This window comes from Poecilia formosa, unplaced genomic scaffold (assembly GCF_000485575.1).
Source record: "Poecilia formosa unplaced genomic scaffold, Poecilia_formosa-5.1.2 Scaffold155, whole genome shotgun sequence".
NCBI lineage: Eukaryota > Metazoa > Chordata > Actinopteri > Cyprinodontiformes > Poeciliidae > Poecilia > Poecilia formosa.
In genome coordinates this window covers 1,049,449-1,071,470 of record NW_006800094.1, presented here as the reverse complement: position 1 = coordinate 1,071,470, position 22,022 = coordinate 1,049,449, and the positions used below count along the sequence as shown (strand labels likewise).

The 22,022-nt window shown below is 38.6% G+C and overlaps 1 protein-coding gene across 2 annotated transcripts in view; it reads right to left on the bottom strand.

The window, feature by feature from the left end:
* Window positions 1-22,022, bottom strand: part of pde2a (phosphodiesterase 2A) — a 177,104-nt gene that overhangs the window by 99,420 nt on the left and 55,662 nt on the right. The window contains exons 1-2 of one of the 2 annotated variants that reach the window (XM_007564139.2): window positions 21,439-21,645; window positions 21,138-21,228 (exon numbers count right to left, since the gene is read on the bottom strand). In XM_007564139.2, coding sequence (XP_007564201.1) covers window positions 21,138-21,228; window positions 21,439-21,473 — 126 coding nt within the window. In that variant the 5' untranslated portion in view covers window positions 21,474-21,645. Of the gene's footprint in view, window positions 1-21,137; window positions 21,229-21,438; window positions 21,646-22,022 lie in introns of those variants that run through there. The other variant, XM_016677404.1, reaches the window with a different exon arrangement.

The following is a 22,022-nucleotide window of genomic DNA, read 5'->3' as shown; positions in this document are numbered from 1 at the left end:
AAGGGTCAAGTGTTCTGCATCACAAAGAGCAGGATAGCGCGACATTGTTCGTTTTCAATGGCTCCATTGTTCTGTCTGTTAGGGTGCTGTTTGTTCTAATTTTACCCACTGACACACTCTGAATAGAGGTTCATTCTCTCCCCCATCTGGTCTTTGAACCCAGAAGTAAAAGTTAGTCTGTAAAGGCCAGGAGACACAGTAACATTTATCGTGACGTACGAAAGCCCTTTCAAACTTAAAAACTTAGTTTTCTGCGTAGTTTTATTGAGAACATTAGGGTTAGTTAAACATTTTTCAAAATCATCAGCTGAATCCTAAGTTTGCAGCTTTGGATAGTCCATAACACTTCAATAGACGTAGATGCAAATTAAAAATTATGTATTGCACCTTTTACGCATTTTTTAAAAATTGACGCTAGTAAAACTCCAGTGAAAAGTTTGATAATAATAATGAAGATAAGAAGGCTTGTACAGCCCTACTATAAAACAGATTTTTTTTTTTTTTAGTCTTCAGCTCTAATTTATTTCTCAACCAGATGTCATTTGGGGGTGACAGGGCTAGATTTACCAGTTTTCTTCATCCAGCCTGTTTCTCATTGTGCTCAATTTAGCATCATCATGGGACGTTATTTTTTTGTTGCATTTCCTTAAATTCATTTTTTGTTAAATAGATCTTCCTCTTCTCTTCAATAGTGGCCAGAGGTGCATTTCCTTTTCAACAGCTGGAGAATTATAATAATAATAAAGAAGATTAAAAATAGATGGAAGTACAGCTTTTAAGAAGCAAACTATTTTTTTTTCCTCTATAGTGAGCATTCAGGTTATTGACGTCAAACAAAGTCATGACGATGATGGCGAGGATAAGAAAAGGCTGGGATTGACGAACAGAAGCAAGCAGCTCTTTTTAGATTCTTGTGATTCCAAAGCATTGTCATGCAGCTTTCAATTTCTTGAAGAATGCAATTCAAGAGCAGATTTCCAGTGGTGAGCAGTTCAGGTTTTTATTTTTGAGTTAAAATATGACTGCTAACAGAGATGAAGCTGAAACAAGTGATGACCGGTATGACTTGCAACCCAAAACGCCAGTTAAATGTTACTATGGATCATATATTAAGCCAATGCAATTCTACAAAACTCAAGAAATTAAATCTTGATTTTGTGTGCATAATTGAATCGAGTGCTGCATTTTCTTGTTAACACATTGACTTCCTGCAGTGCACTTAATGCTTCATGATGTAATTAATAACATGCATTGGATCATGATCCATGTGCAGCCACTGTAGGGCTAATCGATGTGACCAGACACATCAGCAGTGAGTCTGCTTGGTAATCATTCTTGGTAGTTGTGACAGACAATGTGGTTGTTTTGCAGGATGGTAAAGTTCACACTTTAGCAAATAGAATCCGCCCATTTCAGTCTTCCCAACCCAAACCCTGCAATTTTGCAGCCCAATTGCCTGGAAATCTCTGCATTTTCTTCTTGCCCACAGCTCAGGAGGTTTGCTGTAGTTTTACCCACTAAAGATTAGATGTGGATCATAATTCACAACACATCAGTGAAACAGAAAAACACACTATAATATTTAGCCTTACTGTGGGGAAACTATATGGCAGGTGTGTTTGATTTGTTTTTAAAGCAAAAACAGTCATGAAGTGCTCTTTCCTTCCACCACTGGCAAACTAACCTAGGTGTAGGCAACTTGACAGATGAACTTATTGACTCAAGTTATCAATGTTTTGATTTTGAAGAATATTCTGAAAAACAAAGAAGAACTTTGTGTGCACATTCCCCGCAGCTACATAATAGAAAGAATTTTAAGTAACTTATCAAATATAAACTGCAAGAAAAACTTGACAGACAGGTTCTAGGTATTGTCCTGCAGAAAGCTGGCCTCAGTAACTGCCACTCTATTATTATAAAAATAACCTAACAGATGCTAGCTGCATGTTTGGAGCCAATTTATAGGTCAGAGCATGAAGCGAGGTCCATCTCCAGTTTGTATGCTCCATCTAGAGGATTCAGAAGATTCCCATGAAAAGTACTTAGAGCTAATATATGATTTGTTCTCAATGTCATCCCGTAAACATTAAATATATATTGTATTCATCTAATATCTTAACAATTTGTGAAAACAACATTGTTATAAGGAATGTTGACATTTGAATTTTGTATGTTTTACTTATTTAGGAGGTTCTTATGTACAAAACCTCTTGAACATTTATTTGAGGGTCAGAATTGTTTTTTCTTTATTGATTTATTTTTGTTCTCCTTATTTCTCTGAAACAAGAACATAAGAGACAGAACTCAAAAGAGTTAATGTTCATTATCATTGAAAATAAAACATTAGTAAAGAATTATGATTTTTTTTCTGTGTAAATAATTTTATATAGGCTTATAGAAGTTCATCTTTGTAAGATTAGGCATTTTGTGACATCTTTGAGATACATCTGTCATACCACAAGCTAATTGTTTATAATGTGTGGTGGTGTTCAAGTGCAATTTATCTCAACTCAAAATAAAATTAATTTGCAGTTAAAAACATTATGAAGAAATGCATAACATAGAAGATCAAAGCGACGCTGTGGGGAAAATTACATTCGGACGTAATAGAAAACATTCAAGGAGAATTTTCTTACATCAGTTTGTGATTTTAAAATGAAGGAGATTTAGGCTATGGAGCAGGAAAATGATCTCAGGCGCAGCTGCAAGTCCACTTGTGACTGCACAAAAGACAGAAGGTTTTAGAATAGCCTAGTCAAAGTTTGAACTATAATCAGATACTTTGAACCAAAATCCAATTGGGATGCAGTTTCTCAACTTTGAACAGGTTGTTCATTCTTGAAAACCATCACATTGACCAAAAAGACAAATTTCCAGTTATTGCAAATGCCATTTATTATTTTGGATGAATTACTATTTTTTTTTTTTTTACACATGTCCAGGTTGGTTTGAACAGTCATAATTGAAAACCTCATTTTTGTCAGATATTAAAAGTCGTTTAATTTTCTAAAAGCATGAAAAAGTAAAAATAGAAGCGATATTTAAAGGGAGCAAATACTTTAAATATTGCTAACTACACATTTACCCTACAAAAATAAAAATGATGGCCATTTTGATAAGGGGTTTTCTTCTTTTTTCCAGTTTTGCTCAAACTACATTTTTAATTTAAACTGCAGCCCTGAGGAAATATTTATTTGAATTAAAGAGTTTATGTAAAATTGCATAATAAAACATTTTCCCCTGTTTCCCTCCACAGGGTTAAACATGAGACGAGCTTCCACACTTGAGTTCGAGTATGTCATTCAGTTTCTTCTAAACAATTTCCTATGTTTTCAGCAATCTGCTGTCAATTTACATTTCAATAAACAATTTAGTTCAACATGCTTTTCATAGTTTTTTTTTAGTGGTTTAACTGAAATGTATTCTGACAAAACAGATCTTAAGCCTGCAAACATCAACCCGAGGTTGAAAGTCTGATAAAAGAAAAAGTCCAAATCTATTCTGAAGTGAAGCGACACAAAGTGGAGGATGGACAGAGCATCAACATGACATTTTAACTGAGTTGAAGCACTGCTGAATGACACATCACACACGCGTGCACGCGCATGCGCGCACACACACACACACACACACACACACACACAGACCCCGAGCTGCACGCCTGTCGAATGGCTCAGCAGTTACACATTTCGACATGGAGAGCAGCCCGTCTCTGATACATGACATGGAAAAACTCTTTAGAGGAAAGGACAGACAATTATAACAAGTTCAACAGTATGCAGTTTTCAAGGATGAGTGTTTTTTTCTGTCTGTACAAAACCAACATGTCAGACAGTAAGATGGAATATGGGAGACAACAGGAAAACTTTGATGGAGGAAATCAGCAGGACATTCACTATGCAGATGATACTAGACGAGTCGACAAGCAGCTGAAGGCCAGATTTGTCGGCAATGATTAAACAGAATATATGAACTCAGAAACAGGACCTTGGTGTTTGTTGAATTCATCAGTGACTCAAGGTTTACTTTTTATGACAAACAGATCAACTTTATCTGCAAGGCTCATACCAAAGAGTTGATCACAATACACCTTTTATTTGATATTGACTACAACTATCAAATAGATGTGATGTGCTATTTATTTCTTCTTTGATTTTGACTTTGAGCATTCATAAATTGCCATATTTGTTTGATTCAAAAGTACGTCACACATTCATCAAGGTATTCATCAAGTGAGAGACCTTCAGAAAAATGTGTTTTTTTTCTCTAAACAAATATCTTTCATTTCTGAATGCCTTATAGACTCACTATTATGTCCTTCAGAATGATAAAAAAGCATACAGTTTTATATTGATTTTCAGAAGTTTTCTCCAAATGTTCTTTGAAGCTAACCTAGCGATAGCACGATCACAGCTTCAGTTTTCAAGCACTACAGACTCTGAAAAGAGCTTAAGTAAAAGAAATGCATTGCTCATAAATCAAGCCCACATCAGATGCAGTTTATCATGATTCAAAGCTCCGAGTCATGATAAACTGCAGAAACCGGCTTGCAATGAGACTTGGAGGCTATACCCAAAAAAAAGTGTTATTGAAACAAAGAAATAAAAGAATAGCAAAAGAATATCCAGCTGCTTGCTTTTGTCAAACAAAAACAATGAATATTTCTTCACATGTATTATTTAGAATATTATTAATAGGGTTTCACTCGCAACAGATTATATTAATATTAATCAGACAGCTACCAGTATTTTAAAGATCAAAGTTTATATCCTAATAAAATCTCATGAAATTTAGTTGAGCCATCAGGCCGTTTGAAAAGATACTGAAACCATTTGTGAAACAGAAGCACAAACTGCTGGGAGATTTCAATTTTCTCTCATTAACCAATCTTTTTGTTGACTCCGATGCAGTTTGAGCTTTCTGTGATGGTGAAGATCACAATCCATCTTTATCCTCAGATTTTTCTAAAACACACCTGAAGGATTCGAGACCAAATTGACTGATATTTGGAACGGTTCATAACTTCCTACTTCTTCAAAAAACAAACAAAAAAACAAACAAACAGTTTAGTTAAATCAGACAAGAAGACATGTGAAGAAAGCAACAGATTATTGTCAAATGAGTAGAACCAGTTTTTTGCTGGAAATCCCTGCAACTCATTTACGAGTTGCTGTCAGCCTCTTGGCGAGTTTTGTAGTTTTATCTTCTTCACTCGTTGATGATTCTTTCTATAAATAATGCTGTGGACGATTTTGTGCCCTTCTCATTAGTGACTCCTTTGCAAGCCAGTCCCCTAAGAAGCTCTTCGCGACAAGCAGCAGCAATTAGCAAACACCTGGTTTAACTTCAATCCTGCTGAGCTTCCCATAGAAACTGCAACTCCTATTATAAACTCACAAAATCTGATAAATAGGCCAATACAGCATCCTAAAGTCTATGTAAGTGTACATTTCTACTATTACTGATTAACTTTTTTATAACTAACAAACTAGACAAGAGTGACACGCTAAACAAACCCCCACTAAACCCCCAACATATACACCAGTTAAGGTTATAGCCCAAGTCTGTAACTTCAAATTACAGCTCATAATCGCCTTCCATAGACAGACAGTGTAGGCATGTCATACATTTTCTGATTCCTTAGAGTCTGTTGAGTATTTTAGTCATTAACTCTTGTGTCCCTGATGTCCCTGGATACCGCTGGGATGAAAGAAGTGTATCTAGTTTGGTCAAAAGATGTGGAAAAATGTGTAATAATTTTGGTTTAACGACCTCTAATGACCTCTGTGTTGGTCAGAGAAACTCAAAACATGGCTTAAATGAAAGCCAAGAGTGCCCCCTTTAAGATGATACCAAATATTGCATTATAGACCTTTGACAAATGCCCATACCATGACCCTAAACCAGAGATACAGCAGTCCCAAAATACAGAATTTTTCCAAAGGGGTTGTTTACTTCATGAGATGATAACTATGACTCAGCTACCATTTTGGAAGGGCTATCATACCAAAATATTAACTAGAGACATGTATCTTTTCAAAAAATATTGATAGACTTTGCCACCCTGAAATGGACAAAAATGTCAAATTTTGGCCTCTGGCCCATGGACTATCCTAAGAACAGTTGTAAAAAGCTTCAATTGGCAGCAGAAAAAGTCATTGTTGATGTGCTGAAGTGGGAGTGTTAGAACGGGAACAAGCTTCTTATAGAGACAGATACGGCTAGGATGCTAAGCCAAATTTGCTTTAAGTTCTTTTTGAAGGCAGCAGCTACTTGATCGTGCTACAAAATGGTAACAGTTGCCTGGAAAGTGCATCATATCTCTATTTAAGAACGTTTAAACACTTTCAAACCAGGCCTGTCTCTAACAGCTGACTTGATTGAAGCTACACACCAAGTTAGACTTGAACGGGTGATTTGTTTCCCACAGAGATTAATCGTCAAACATTCTCAGCTTTGTCAGCGTCCAAATGATGCGAATGTGTTTGCCCGAAGGCGAAACTGCTTTGCTGATTCAGAGTCAGAGCTGCAAAGGAGAGCCGACCTCTGCCCGCCCCGAGCTGTGTGGAGGGAATCCTCCGAATCAAAACAGTTTCTGCACCCCCTGAAAACCAACTGCTTATTAAGATGCTAAAGGGTGCCGCTGCATTGCAGGTGCTCATCTTCAGAGACACCTTCAAGCAACTCAAATGCCAAAGGCGATGCCTCAGTGCACTTTGTGGCACGTCGCTCCGCTTCCCACTCTGATGAGCTGCCAGAGTGTGTGCTGAGCTGTGACACCGTGGACGCGCTTTCTCCGAGACATTTGGCCCGATGACGAGATGCCACTTTTTCAGCAAATTATCCTTCGGGTCCTAAACCCATCAAACTAACACAGAGAGACAGATAATGATGAGGACGGGTGATTTGGAGCGTCTACCTGATGTTGGACATCATTTGTCGTAGGTTCGAGTATTTTCTCCTTTTGTTTTATTGCCTTTATGGTGTGAGACAATTAAGGTTCACCTCATTCATTTGTGATGTTTCTGTTGAAATTAGTCACCTTTAAAATGTTTCCTCAGCTCACGGTGAGAGATAACAGTATGAAAGCAGCTACCTGCAAAAATCAGACAAAATCATTCGGGCCAGGATTACAGCTGCCATCAAATGTTGAGGAGCTCAAGCAGGCGATAATTATAGGCACATTTCATTAAAATCATAATATGTGGTAATTATAGTAAATAACGACTGTGATCTCAGGGCCTAACATTAGTCAGAGGTAGTATCTGATTGTTAATGCAGTAATTATATTTCCCCTAATGTAGGTATTTATTTGGCTTTATAAGATTTTAATATTTCACAACCATAAATCTAAACATGGGATGTTTACATGTTAAAGAAAATTTGTTCAGGTTTAATTCAAGAACGTTTAATCCCCCACTTTAATCCATGCCTCATAACCACTCAACTTATTTTCCAGTCGTCTCTTCATCCCATCTTCTAGCCCTGTGATCGCACCGCGCTACTCGTTCATCTTTACAATCTCACTCGTTCTTTTCTACACCCATGTTCTCCTTCTTTTCCCTCTTTTTCTACTCCTCTCTCTCATTTTCATTGGCTGCCATCATTCCCTTCCATCCCAATCATCCTTCTCATCAGGCTTCTTTTGTCCAACTCAGTCTTGATATTCGTCGTAAGAATCTTTTCTATTCCACTCCTCCTGGTTCCCCTCAACATTCTTTGTGTCATTTATCCACTTAAAATCTCTTTGTAATTCATTTTCATTCCAATTTGCAAGCAATTTTTTATGCCAGTCATTCTTCTAATTTCTCTTTTCACGACTTTTTTAAAATCCTAATCTTACACTTTTTGTCGCGCTTCTGGATATTTTTGATTTTAAGTGTCCTTGTCATTTCTCTTCTGGTAACATTTTCATCACATTTATCCTCCTCAATCCTCGTTGCAACCACTCTGCATCTCGGCTGTCCTCCTTATGGTCCTCAAGAACTCACCTCGTCCCACTCATCCTTCTCATTCCCCTTAAATCCCTTTTCCATCTACTTAACGTCTCTGCTCAATCTTCCAACCTCTTGTTTTTATCCCACTCATCCCCTTCATTCCTCCTTACAACACATTCTTTCCTTCCATATCCACTGAATTTCTCTTTACAACTTTTTTTCCCCATTCGTCCTCCTCAACCCACTTTGAAACAAATTTTGTCCCCTTTATCCTTACGACTCTTCTTTATATCCTCCCTTATCCTATTAATCCACCTAATCCCACAATTCATTCCATCCATCCATCCATCCATCCATCCATCCATCCATCCATCCATCCAGTTGGATGGATGGATGAACTGGAGAGCTCCTTCAGTGACAGACTGTTTCATCATGAATGCACAAAGGAGCGTTATAGTAGATCCTTCCTCCCAGCAGCTCTATAACCATCTCTGCTCCCAGATCAGTAAGTGTTCGCATCTCATAAGATTTTTGCTGGAATGGCACATTTGTTTCTCTGCACTGTTTTATTTTTCATATACCGTACTGTAAATGGTTTCTTGTTTTTTAAAGCACAAATACGAATGCGCACAGGAAAAAAGTTACCCTAGTTGCACATACTTTGGAACTGAGTGCAACATTTCTGTTAACTACATTGTATATAAATATTGTGAGGGACGGTAAAGGATATTCCTATTCTAACAGCTACAGAAAATACGTCCAGGTTTTGCTCCTCGTTTCAGACTGTCTGCTGCAAACTCAGTTTGATCTAGCGGCTAAACGTCGATTCAATGCATGAACCTCCATGAGCTCCATCATGGGGGTTCTAAATTGGCACGGCCATTTCCCAGCTGAAAGACTCAAAGTTTTCTTCTTCTTAACAAGACTGATCTGATAAGGCCAAACTTTCTTTTCCTCAACTTGGATTAAAGCAGTACCCACAGTTTTGTGGCATGGCTCTTACTGGCAGAAGCCTTTTGAGTCTTTGAGAAAGCACAGAGGCAGAGAGGAAAGAGTAACATATTGATAAAACAACGGGTGGTGGTTTTGCGATACGCTCCAAACAACACAAGCTCATCATTTCTTAAGAAAGTCGCCTGGTTCTCAGAATATTCATGACTGTATGAATATGTTAGCAGCACTGATGTTCTATTGCAAGGCAACACTTCATAAGAGTAAACACCACTGTTGAAGTATGTACACACTTTTACAGTTGACGCATGGACATTGGCGTTTGGACACTTTTGCATCCAGAGCACTGCTCATTTTTACAGTGAGTGTCCGCAGAGATGTAAAAGCTCATATTTCCTTTTCAGTTAACTGTCAGTCTCTCCACAGGGATATCTAAAAGCCACTTGCACATCTCCGTGTATTCCTCTTAATACAGCAGAGCTTTTAGAGTAAAAAGTGCACAAGCCTGATGGAGTCTGACCTCTGGGCCTGTATAGGAAATTTCAAGTGTATGTTGTGCGTGTGTACGTGTGTGTGCGTGGGTGCTGTACGCGTGGAAAGTGGAAGATCGATTTCCATTAATAGCAGAATTGGATCAATATAAGTAAGCCAGTAATCCAGGATCTAAAAAGGGATAAAAAAAAATAAATAAAAAAAACATGCCTAGATGTGAACACGCCTACTTGTAGATGGAAATGCATCCTGGGAACATGCAAACCTGCCAACCTTCGCACACAGGTTCATTATGAGACACATGCCCACACAAAGACGCACAGAAACTTGCGTTGGGTGTATTAACTCTTATCTGAAAGAATACAAAGGTATGCCAGAGATACATGAAGGTCAAATACTCCTGGGCAGAACAGTGCAACATGTCCACCCAAAGCGGCACATAAATGGACAGCAGCAAAAGGAGAGTCAAAGAGACACGCCCCCCTCTTTTGGTTCCCTTCCTCTGGGAAATCACACGCCGACACCTCCTCCCTGGCTGTTCTTTCACACACTTCCTCGGTTCTTTTCTTTGCCGCTAGCCTTTTGTTCTCTCTCCTATTCAAGTGTTCATTCAGTAATGTTCAATTACTTCAACAGAAGGGCTGCAACTTAAGAACAGAGTAAGAGAGGCACCAAACCTGGAAGTAAATGGAGGCTGCATCTATCCATCAATCTGACTACCCAGCCTCCTATCCATGTTCTGCTTTCCCCCCCACATGTTGCCGTTCTTCTGCTTCAGTATCTGCCTATTACTCATGCTGCTTCTCTCCTGCCTCTGCACTCACATTTTTATCTAACTTGGCCTTGATGACGTCGAGCTCCTACAGCGTTGCCAGATGAAGAGAGAACCAACTATTCTTTTTGGTTAAAAAAAAAAAAAAAAAAAAAAAGATGGTGGGCAGGCCACCCACCTGAAGTTTTGGATGATTTTTTTTTTCTTTTTTGCACTGGCATATAAAACAGCAAAGAGATGCTCCAAGTTTTTTTTTTGTTGTTGTTGTTTGAAGGTTGTTTTTCTGCAGCATATGGAGGAGGTGGATAAAAGAGAAGCAGAGAAGATGAGGCGTATAAGATTCTATATATGTACTGTGATGATTTTGCAGTGTTTCTATAATTGCAACCTATTTACAAGCTAATGAGCACATCCAGAAATTTCACTTAATATACTGCATATACTGTCATTAGAATGACTTAAACTATAAAAAAACACAATGCATTAGTCTCAGTTATTGTAATATGACAGTTTAATGTAAACCTTAGAAAACGTCCTAAATTCTGTTTTCTGTTTCGTCCTTGTGAGCAAGTCTGCGTTTCTTTGAACATGCTGGATTTGAAAATATTGAGTGTTTTGCAATTACATAGAGGTCTACATTCTCTACATAATACATGCTGTGACTGATGCTTACATTTAGTGACACTGACCTTCCAAACTGTGTTAGACATAATTTGGACATAAAAAAATAACATAAAATGCTAATAACAGACTAAAACAATTACTGTCACAAAAATGATATTTTGAATGAGTTTGATGATTTTAAAGAGAACTCTGAACTGTTGTTGCTTCTTTGAAAATAGGCAACAAAAGTGTTTGATTTCAATTACAAAGACAGCAGGTTATTAGAAAACAAAACCACCCAAACCTTCATCCTCAGAGCTAAGCCTCCATAATGGCTGATTACCTCACTGTCACATACAATGTCCATTAGCAGAACTTTTCACTGAAATTTACTTAAACGGTGTTTTAATGAAGCCTAGTTCATTTCAACCCACAAAAGCATGAGTGGATTCATGTGATTAAACATTTTCAATGTACAACAGCATTTTAATCTTCTTGAAATGTGGCTCCACAAAGAGGCAACTGATGACTTATCAATGTTTGTTGTTTTTTTTGTATGTAGCTTGAAAATAATGATGTGCCTTTGGCCAGATAAAAGCCATCTCCCAGGGTCGCTTTTCTTATTGTTGCCCCAGAGCCGAGGAACTCACTTGTTAAAGTTAATTGTACAGTTAAAGGAATGCAGGCAGCGCAGAAGAAGAATCGACTTGTCCTTCACTAACATACCAAATGAAACTAACATTTTTTTCTGAATGAACACCTAACAATGCTGAAGTGTGGTTGGAACATTTCTGAAGTTAATTAAAGCTGCAGATACTTCAGCAAAAGTTTTGGTTGTCATGGATTTATCGGTCTCATTTTCTGTCTCCTCACAGTTTGAAAAATAAAGAGCAGAAAAGAAAGAAGAAACCAAGATTGCACAAAGATTAGTCAGACACATTTCAGTGGAGCATAATAAACCATTTTTCCAAGTTGATAAATACTTCAAACTTGATAAATCTATGTATGAAACATTCTTGGACATATACATCTTAATGTGATGAGTCAATAGTCTCCTTATTGACTCACCACCCCCTGATACATTTACACTGTTTGCCAGATGTTTCAGTCAGCATGTTGGCAATTTGGCTGGGCAATATGCTTTTTAAATCTTTGTGCATTTTTTCCCCCTTCGAATTAATCCCGTTTACTTTCCACTTTAGACCTCTCCATCAACAACCCATCTTAAAGCCAGAAGCTGGCCTGCAGGTGATATTCCAACAAAATAAGGTAAATGCTCCTCAGCTATGCCTTCTGTCTAAATCAATTTAGACAGATTTAGATGTGTCAAGTTAAACTATTTTTATCAACAAAATAATGGGTTATATGGAGATTAACCTTAATAAGACAGGTTACATTGTATTGTTATAACAATACAATGTAAAATATTTGATATTTGATATTTATTTGATATTTTACAATGTAAAATATCAAATAAAATATTTGTGAAAGTCTCTGGCTCTTTCACAAATATTTTATTCACACAATTTTATTCGCAAGTTGTTCACAGTAGCATGGCAGTAAGGAAATTTGTGTTTGCTCATTTATTTCTTTGCTGAAACAATGCGACTTGCCAATTGAATGCTTGCTTATGTCCCTTTAAAAGGGACCACTTTCAGAAAACAAAATGCTTTTGAGCAACAGGGTTGTGCAAACCCTCAAAAAGTCAAAAAAAAAGGTATCCAGTACATATTTATAGTGTAGTTTAAAATCCAACAATGAATCTTAGAATATCTGCTGAATATTTTTAGCCGTATTCGTGAAAAGAGCACATAAACATAGAAAAAAGTTTGTTTACCAGAAGGAAACACAGAGCTCCACTGCCAGTGGCCAAATTGAAGGGAAGGACCAGAACAACGCATTTTGAGCCAACAACCTTTATTCTGTAATGATTGTGATCTTCCCCCCGCCCCCTCAAAAAAAAAAAAAAAACACACTGTGAGACATTTCCAGCAGCCACAGAAATACAATTTAAAAAAAACAAGATCTCCTCTGAGTGAGTACTTCCAAAACTTGAAATGTCCCGTTGAGGGGAAAAACATTAAAAAAACACATTTTGTCCAGAATTTTCCTCTCTTCTACTACAATTTCATCAGATTTTGGTGAGAAAAAAGGTAATCAGCTGGTTAAAAAGGAAGATTTCTATGTTCTTAGCTTTTTTTCCGCAACAACTGGAATTTCGTGCGTCTCCCTGAATTGCTTATTTCGACCACAAACTCAGCGATCTGATAAGGAATCCATCATGATAAGCTATCCGAGTAACTGATGAATCCTCAAATGCATACTTTGATTCTTGAGAGTTAAGCAAGTCACCATAGGGCTTTGACGGCAACTATCCGACAATGGTGTGTGTTTGCGCATGTAAGCAAACGTCACACTCACAAACACGCAAGGAAAGCGAGGGAAAGCACTTGTTCAATATCCTGCAGGGACACACTTGAGATAAAATTCAGCAGCACTAAATAATGCAGTCCATTTATCAAAGGGGGAAAAAAAATGCTAACCCTGACACATACACATGCGGGTATACAGCACTCTCAGAGGATTTTTGTGAAGTGAAGGTGCCCTTGCGTCTGTGGTCATTCATCACAGTATGTGATCCAAAGCGCCGTGGCAGGCAAAGCACGATCGTCTGTGCTGCGCTAAGTTCCTCTTTGGGCTTGAGCCTCTCGGAGCATAATGCAACGTTGCGCTCCCGTAACGTAAAACATCCACCCCGCTGTGCTTGGATTCACATCATTCAGCCGCAGCGAGGCCTTCAGCGGTAAGGACGCCAATGGGATCAAACAACAGGACTTGATGGGCCCAATAAATGAATGCTGAAATTGGAAGTTGCAGAAAATAAATTAAGACTTTTTTTTTTTTTGCTTTACTTTTATCATCATCAAAAAGTTTAGAAGTATTTATCACTTAGAAACATAATAGGGCTGCAATGAACTCCTGAAATATAGATGAAACCCAACACAGATGAGTCTAAACACAGTCTAATCATCTAGAAGTTGAACTATAGAAATGTAGAGCTCTATGTTATAAATATGTAATAAATATATATATTTTTAAATTTGTTATTGCAATATGCTTTAAACAACATTTCATTTATTACAGGTTTATAACTTGTGTTTCATACTCTTACAATATAAACATATTGTTATAAAATAATGTTTTCCAAACATGAAAATCATACGGAACACAAAATCCAAATCATATTTCACAGTAATAATATAGTTGGAATTTGAACTTTATTTTAAAGAAGTTACTCAAATGCATTTTTGCATCAACATAAAATGATCTGATATCATATGTCCTACATCCTAGGGACTGAGGCAGGAGAAGTCAAGAGATGCTTTGTTGTATTTTCAAGCCACGACAAACACGTATTTCTACAATGTAAAAAAAAAAAAAAAAACATAAAATCACTACATGAGGATGACTATCATGCTAAACATGCAACCTGTGAATACTTATTAATATTAATAGGTTCAAAAATAACTTTCTGACAACCTTACCACTGAAGTGCAGTCAAATCCCCATGAGTAAAAAACTGTGTTCATGTAAAGGAAAGATTTCTACTGCTTCTGTGGTGGGCAGTTCTGGTTTCTGATGCTAATGTTTGTCAGAACAACAATGCTGGTCGGAACCACAGAATGAATTACAGTGTTACAATTTTGTCAGAAACAGTCTGCATTGTGGCAAATTACACTTAAAGTGAGCTCTCCACCCATAACTTTTAAATCCCTGGGTAAGGAGCCGGTCTGTTTGGTCTCCAAGCAACTGATCTCACAACTTTTTATTACTTGATTTCTTTTTTCTGCTTTGCGTTTCCTCCTGATCGCCTTCTCCTCACTTGATAAATCCCAATGTAAACCTTCATATTATGAACTTAAATTTAAGATGGAGACTTTTCTATCAGTACTTTCTTCAAGAGCAGCCATCGCACCCTTTCAGGTGCCTTGCTTCATTTCTTCGCCAAAGACGACATGAATAGCAATATAGCTATTATGAGGTGCAAAGCCAGTGCACAATTGTGGTTGTAGTAACTTTTCTCAGTGATGTTCAAGGAGATGGTGTTTAAATTACTGTATGTTAAATTTTCTAAAATGATAGGAAGACCGGAAAAAATGTTGCTATCAAAGAATCGAACAGCATCGCTGCCACTTTAGATGTAAAAAAGAAACGGTGGCAACCAAGTCCAGGATAAGCTACATTGACTCTTCAACCAGAAACAGCTTTTTGGATCATAAAAAGAGAGTCTAACCACATGAATAAATCTGAATATATGCTTGCATTGAAAAGAGAATTGATCTGAACTGAAACTATGACATTTGGTAAATGAAAACCTCAAATAAATAATTATTCTCCTCAAGTACAGACATAGAACTCCACAGAGACGTCCACTCAACTAGGTCAACCAGCAATGGGCTCCAGACCAACTGAAGTGCCTCCCAGTTTGCCTTTTGCCATCACCAAACGGACAATCGATTCAAGCGGTCATCTCGCTGCACATTTTCCCCGTTTTGCTCCAGTGCAGCCTCTGCTCATGCATGTCACATCTTACCGGTAATCATCAGACCCCTTGAGGGATTGAAATCGAAGAATGACTCCAAAAATTGAGGAACATTATGGATTCAGCACACCAGAGATCAATGCAATAAAACCCAAGTGTGGGAGCGCATACTTGGTGGATATTATCTGTCAGACTCTCAAGATTTGGAGTTTCACTGGGCTAAATTGTTGTGTATTAAAAAGATAAAGCAAGGAAATCAGAGCTTCTGTTGCCATTAAGCAGATAGGATCTATTTGCGGTTGCACGTAAAGGAAGCTGCAGTTATAAAAAGTTGTAACACTTCTCTGCAACTCAAACTCTTTGCATTAACACCATTACATTTCCACTTTCAAGTCTGACCGAGGTGTAATTTGGTGCATACGAAGGAAATGACATGCTGTTCATTGTCGTCATCTTTATAAAAAGCCAAGCTCGAGAGATTTTCACTGGAATAAGTCGTATTAAATCGTACCAGAGAATGCAGCTATAGCAGGCTTTAAGGGCTGAGTAACACAGTAGCTATTCGATGGTGCACAGTGAGTCACAATCCATTAGCTTACACTGGCACCTGCACCCGCTCACATACTGCATCACACCACAGTGTCCTCTGCAAAGAATAGAGATAATTTGTTTTGAACTTAGACTTTGCTCACTTAAACAACAAACCGTAATGGTGTGTTATTGTGCTGGGTTCTGTGCGTACTGCTCACCGCTGCAGCCACACTGCTGCTACACTCACACACACAGGAACAGTGGGGAGAAGAAAAAATACGGGAAGTTTTATGCAAGACTGAAAAGGCCACATCAGATTTGAAGGGCAAAGTTGTTGCTTCCTCATGTCTCCCTTCCAGCTGAAAATGCTGGGCATTAGTGGGAGCTCCACTGGTTTTATCGAAGTTATATTTTGAAAAATCGATTGTTTCTGGTCACCTGCTGCTTTAGTGAAAGGATCTATTTATGTTATTCAATCACTGAAGCAAGCCCTTCTGTGTGTAGACCAAGCTCAATAGCTTTACCAATCACTCAGCCCTGCTTCTGTCTTTTGCTTTCCGTATGCAGTGAACATGTAAACGCTCACAACATGTGTATGAAAAGTCTACACATCCATGTTAGAAAGTAAGGATCCACTAATTGAAAACCTTTTCCACCTTTAATGTCACAAATAATCTGAACAATGTAAATGAAATGAAATGAAATGCAATGTCATGCAATAACAAATCTAGCAGTTTGAGTAAAGAATAACTAACCCACATACATGTACAGAAACTGTCTTACAAGCACTCACTGCTCACTTGGCAACATTTACCTGCTCTAGCTTTGAAAAAGTTTCCAAATCAGATTGTGACCGACTGTGGACAGAAGATGTTCACATAGTTTCTGTCAGGACTCTGGCAAACCCATTCTACAACACGAGGTTTCTTGTACTTGTACTCGCAATGCTGCAGAAAAAAAATAAAAAATGGATTTGTTTCACAGAAGCATAATGCTGCCACCACCAATGTAGTTGCTTAGCACTTTTTCAAGTGTACCTTTTAGAATAGTGGCTAAAAAAATAATGTTTGTTTTTTGTCAGCTTATGACACATTTCCAAGGTTGTTTGAGATTTTAACCAGACCTGTTTTGCACACATTTGCTTTTGCAAAATGTTAAATATTTACTGGGTTTCTCAATTGTTGACTCTGTGGTGTCTTTTATGACTTTTCATTTTTGTGTTTTTATGATGTAAAACACTTTGAACAGCCTTGCTGCTGAAATGTGCTTTACAAATAAACTTGATTGACTGATGTTTGAGTGACTGACTGACTGATTGTCCAGATGTGTGGAAAGCACAGAAGGTTGCTGTGCTTGATCTTGATCTTTCTGCAGCTCCTTCAGTGTTGGCTTCGTTGTGCTCCTCTGACAGTTTTGGAGAAATGTCAAGTTTTTGTAGTTTCTCTGTGGTCTTCAGTCTTTGCATAAAAACATCTAAATAATTTTTCTGTTGAATCATACACAATATGTAACATCAAAGGTGGAAAAAAGATTTTAAATAAGTTATGAGGATTTTTATTTTTTTTTACTCGCACGTCAATCACTTTTAGCCATCAGGAATGTGTACACTTTTTGGACGCACTGTATATAAGAACGCAACGTATTTAAGAGTTGTTGTTTTTTTTCCTTATGCTCATTGGTAATTATATATGCAACATTTTTGTGGTCAGATTTCCTTAATAATTCTAACACAGACGGGCGTGTTGATGCGGGCAGGCAAGGACAGGCTTGGCGCCGCTAATGCAACAGTTATGTCTTTATTCCCATAAGAAAAATCTACCTTCATGAGCCTCCAGCTATGAAGTCAGAGCACAGAGAACATTTTCTGCCTGCAGACTGGAAACGATAACACGGCAAGAGGGCAAACTTCAGCAAGCTAAACCTGGTCTCTATGCAGCCGCAACCCTTTCATGTCATTAGGGTTGCACTATCTGGGGCATGACCGCACACAGTTGTTGAACACACAGCAATAATTAAGAGCCTCGTGTTTGTATTTGTTCACTCTGAGTTTTTCAATCTCAAATATTCAGCTCACAATTAATGTTTTCTTTCCATCAAAGGAAAATGGTGAAACAAGGGAACCTGGTCAGAATGGAGTCGACATGATGAAGTGCAATAGGAGTTCCACTGACCCACAGGGATGATGGGAAGTATCTCGCCACGCTGCAATCAAATGGTTAATTGTTGCAAGATTTGAAACTATAAGTTTCCTCTGTCGGAAACAAATGCTAATAGGAGCCACACTGATTCTCTGACAGTCTAATCCTCACATCTGTTCTGTTCAGGACTGAGCAGAGATTTCCCTGCTGCTTTTACTGCCTCAAAGACTCTGAACATGAACAAACACACGTCACCGAGTTGTTTAGCATTTATAACTTCATACTGGCTTTATCTTCACTTTGGTTGACCATGTTTGGCCTCACTTTATCGCATCTTTTTTCTGCTTTGAGCAGAAACCTTTGCTCAATCATTGACAAAGTCTCTTCACCTTAAACAGTGTGAACTACATGTTCTTTCACATTGTGGCATATTTTACAAACATCAAAACATACTTAATATTTTCTTTTTCAGCCTATAAACAATTTTCTAAGAAAAAAACCCTAACCAGTTTACAAAGAAGTAAAAAAAAAAAAAAAAACTGACCGGTAATCAGACCATTTATTGTTATATTTAATAATTGAATTAGAAAGCTTTAAAGTCAAACACTTGTGCAGAGTTTTGAAACATCTTGCATTTATTGCCCTTAAAATAAAAGATAAAATCATAAAGAGGGTCTCTGCGGAATAATTGTCATCATTTTTGAGCGGGTTTCAGTGTTTTCTCTTATGACAACACAAAATGTAAATGATTGCAGGTTTATTTTATGTAAATTATATTGTCCTAATCCTGATCAGAGGCAGAGTTTTGCCACTGTTGCCTTATAGTCAGAAAGTTGTTGGTTTGAATCCTAGTCACTTCTGTTCTGTGCAGAGTTTGCATGTTTTCCCTCAGAGTTTTTCCAGGTACTCTTAACTTTCACCCACAGTACAAAAAACTGCTTTCTAACTTAATTGAAGACAGACATCGAGAACTCCATCCACAATCACACTAAATGGGGATCGGATACTTGCATGAACCTCCAGCAGATTTACTGCGGGGTTCACGCTGCACGGTCTCTTTGCTGACCACTACAGTTATTTTATTCTCTCATAGTGTGGATGCCCTCAAACACATGAAGTATTCATAACAGCAGAAAACCTGCCAACAAAGACAGTTACTAGCTATCCTCAACAGCTACACAAAACAGACCGATATCTCAGCACAGCTCTTGAACCATACCTGCTTTTTGAAGAAATCCAGCAATAAATGAACATAACGGGATTCATTTGACACCAGCTTAACTTTGCTGGTCCAAATTTGCGCTGTTTCAGCGTAGTTTGTGTGTGCGGTTTGCCTGTTCTCTCTGTGGATGTGTGGATTTTCTCTGTGAAGGCTTCCCACATGTTTGGTTATCTGGCGATTATAAATGGATCTCGGGAGGAAGTGTGAGCGTCCTGGGCTGTGTGTCTCTGTGATGGACTAATGGCCTGTCCAGAGCGTAAACCTGAATGATGGGGCTGTCCCCCTGTGACTCTGGAAAAGCTGCTACACAGAGATTATGCACCATAGCAGCGAGGTGGTGAGCACTGTTGTCTCCGAACTGTGCACTTGCGTAGATGTTCTTCAGACTCTCCAGAGTCTTCGATTTCTGAAGTTTTGTTCTGGTGTTGTTCACCTAAAATAAATTCCTTAAACTCGTCTGAGGCTGATTGAGTAGAACAATTCCCCAAATGACTGAAAAGTCTAAGACAAGGATCCAAATTACTTCAGATAAATATTTCAGAATTTCTCTTTAAATTTGCAGAAAAGTGTCCACAGCAAAAGTCTTTATTTTAATATTTTCCTGCCGATAACGAGTAGGAACTGCTCTCCTTTTAAACAGTTCTTGATGCATAAGGAGCCAGTATCACATCGTTTTGGGCTGTTTTCCCTGCAACAGCTGCATGCTTACCTGCAGCCAATTCAGAGGACGGTGTTACAGTTCGGCCACACTCCGAAGGCGAACAAGCAGCAATGGAGCAACCATAAAAACAAGACGGCACAAGAGAAAGGAATGCAGCTCAACCGGACTTTCAACAAAGCAAGCTCTAAGAGGGCCTGACGCGGAGGTGCCTTCGGACTGTAACGAAACTAAAGAAACACGCAGACGCACAGAGGCACTGTGTGAACAAAACGTCAGATTGTTAGAGAAGAGCGTAAATTCTAGCCGACAAGCACGTGTTGACAGATTTATTAAAGTATTTGCACAAACAGAACAGGCACACAGCTGCAGAAAGAGACAGTAACACACACATTCGACATCTTACTGTATAAAGCGCAATAGTCTGAACGGATACGTCTTTGCCCTATACAAACATGTGCCTGCATCTCAGAAAGCATGCACTGTACTGGATCTAGGTAATTGGATCTAAGGACAACATGTCGACACTGGCACCCAATCAAACGTTTTTTTTTTATGTTTTCAATGTCACTGCCAGAATTAAATCCTGCAGCAAAATAAATCAGAAGCTCCTTTTGCGTGTGTGCACAAAGACACGTGTTATGAGGAAACAAGAAAGCAGCAATGCCAACTTTCAGGTACTGGTGTGCTATAGTCATAAAAACACAAGACATCAAAATGAAATTCCATTTTAGTGATCAGCAAGAATGCATGGCTTTAAATGGACAACACAGAATTCCCTAAAGAGACACAAATCACAGTGCTGAGCTGCTCATTCGCCATTCAGAGAAGTAACTGTCTTTAACTTCCTGTCCTTTATGTCCGTGGATGCTTTATGTTTTATCTTTTCCGCTGTTGTGGGAGCTTTTTGTCTCTCAAACACACAAACCCACGCCCACTCAGAGAGAGAGAGAGAGAGAGAGAGAGAGAGAGAGAGAGAGAGAGGAACGTCTCTCACTGTTTGGATCCTGAAGGAAAGTTGCAGAAACAGAAGTTTAAACTTACCTCCTCCAGACAGAAGTTTAACATTTGCAAATACAAAAGAAGATGGAGAAGGCCAAAGAGGTGAAGAGGAAAGAAAAGCGTCTGAATGAAGGACGGGGGAAGGGATAAAAGGTAACTAAAGGAATAAAAGTTTTTCATTTTTGGAAAATGAGGGGAAAATGTGTTTCTTTGTACATTTGTTCTAGTTGTTGAAAAACATTTAGGCAAGAAAAATGATGCTGAAGGGGAGAGGAGAGGAGACCCTACCTGGAGCTGTTCGGACAACGTGGTGGACTGCCTGGTGCCCAGAGCCGGGGCTGAACTTTCCTCGGGACGCAGAAACACTTGCTGCCCACGTCTGCAGAGATAAAGAATGATGGTCAGGACCACTTTGTACCTATGTTTTTTGTGTGGGTTCTCTTTCTTCACAAGTTTAAAGTCAGCTGGAGGATGCCTTGTTGATAAGTCGGATTGTCGGCAACTTATCTTGTCCGAGAAGTGGAGGGAGGAATGTGAAGGTGTGAAGGAATCTGTGTGAAATGTGTGCATGTGTGTGTGAAGCCCTTACAGGTCCTTTGCTTTCTTCCTCTCGAGCGCAGTCATGTCATCTCCACCTGTCGCAACGCAGAGAGAGCGCCGGAGTCACACACACATCCACACACACACAGCTCCACAGCAATGCACTCACTCGCGTCGGCAGGCTGAGACACACACTGGTGTGCTAACACCATGAGCGGCAACACATAGAGCCGATAGTGAAGGCAGTCCCTCCTCCTCCTCCTCTCTCCTCCCACCTCTCTCTCTCTCTCTGTGTCTGTCTCACTGCTCCTCCTCTGGGTCTTACTGCCTCCCTATGCTTCACCTCCTCACTGTGAGGACACACGGCGCTTTGTAAAAAAAAAAAATTAAAACATTTTTAAAAAAATCACATTTTGTCAGGTTGAAATCACAAACTTCAGAGAATTTAAATAAGATTTTAAGTGATAGACCAACACAAAGAAAATTATATATATGAATTTTCAACTGTTTTTAAAAGCATCTGAATAGTGTGGCATGCATTTAGATTTGTTGTCGGTCATGTGCAGTTGAGCGACAACATGAAAACTATTGCAGTAGCTGTAGCCATACCTAGCTGTGTGTTGGTCTTTTGCA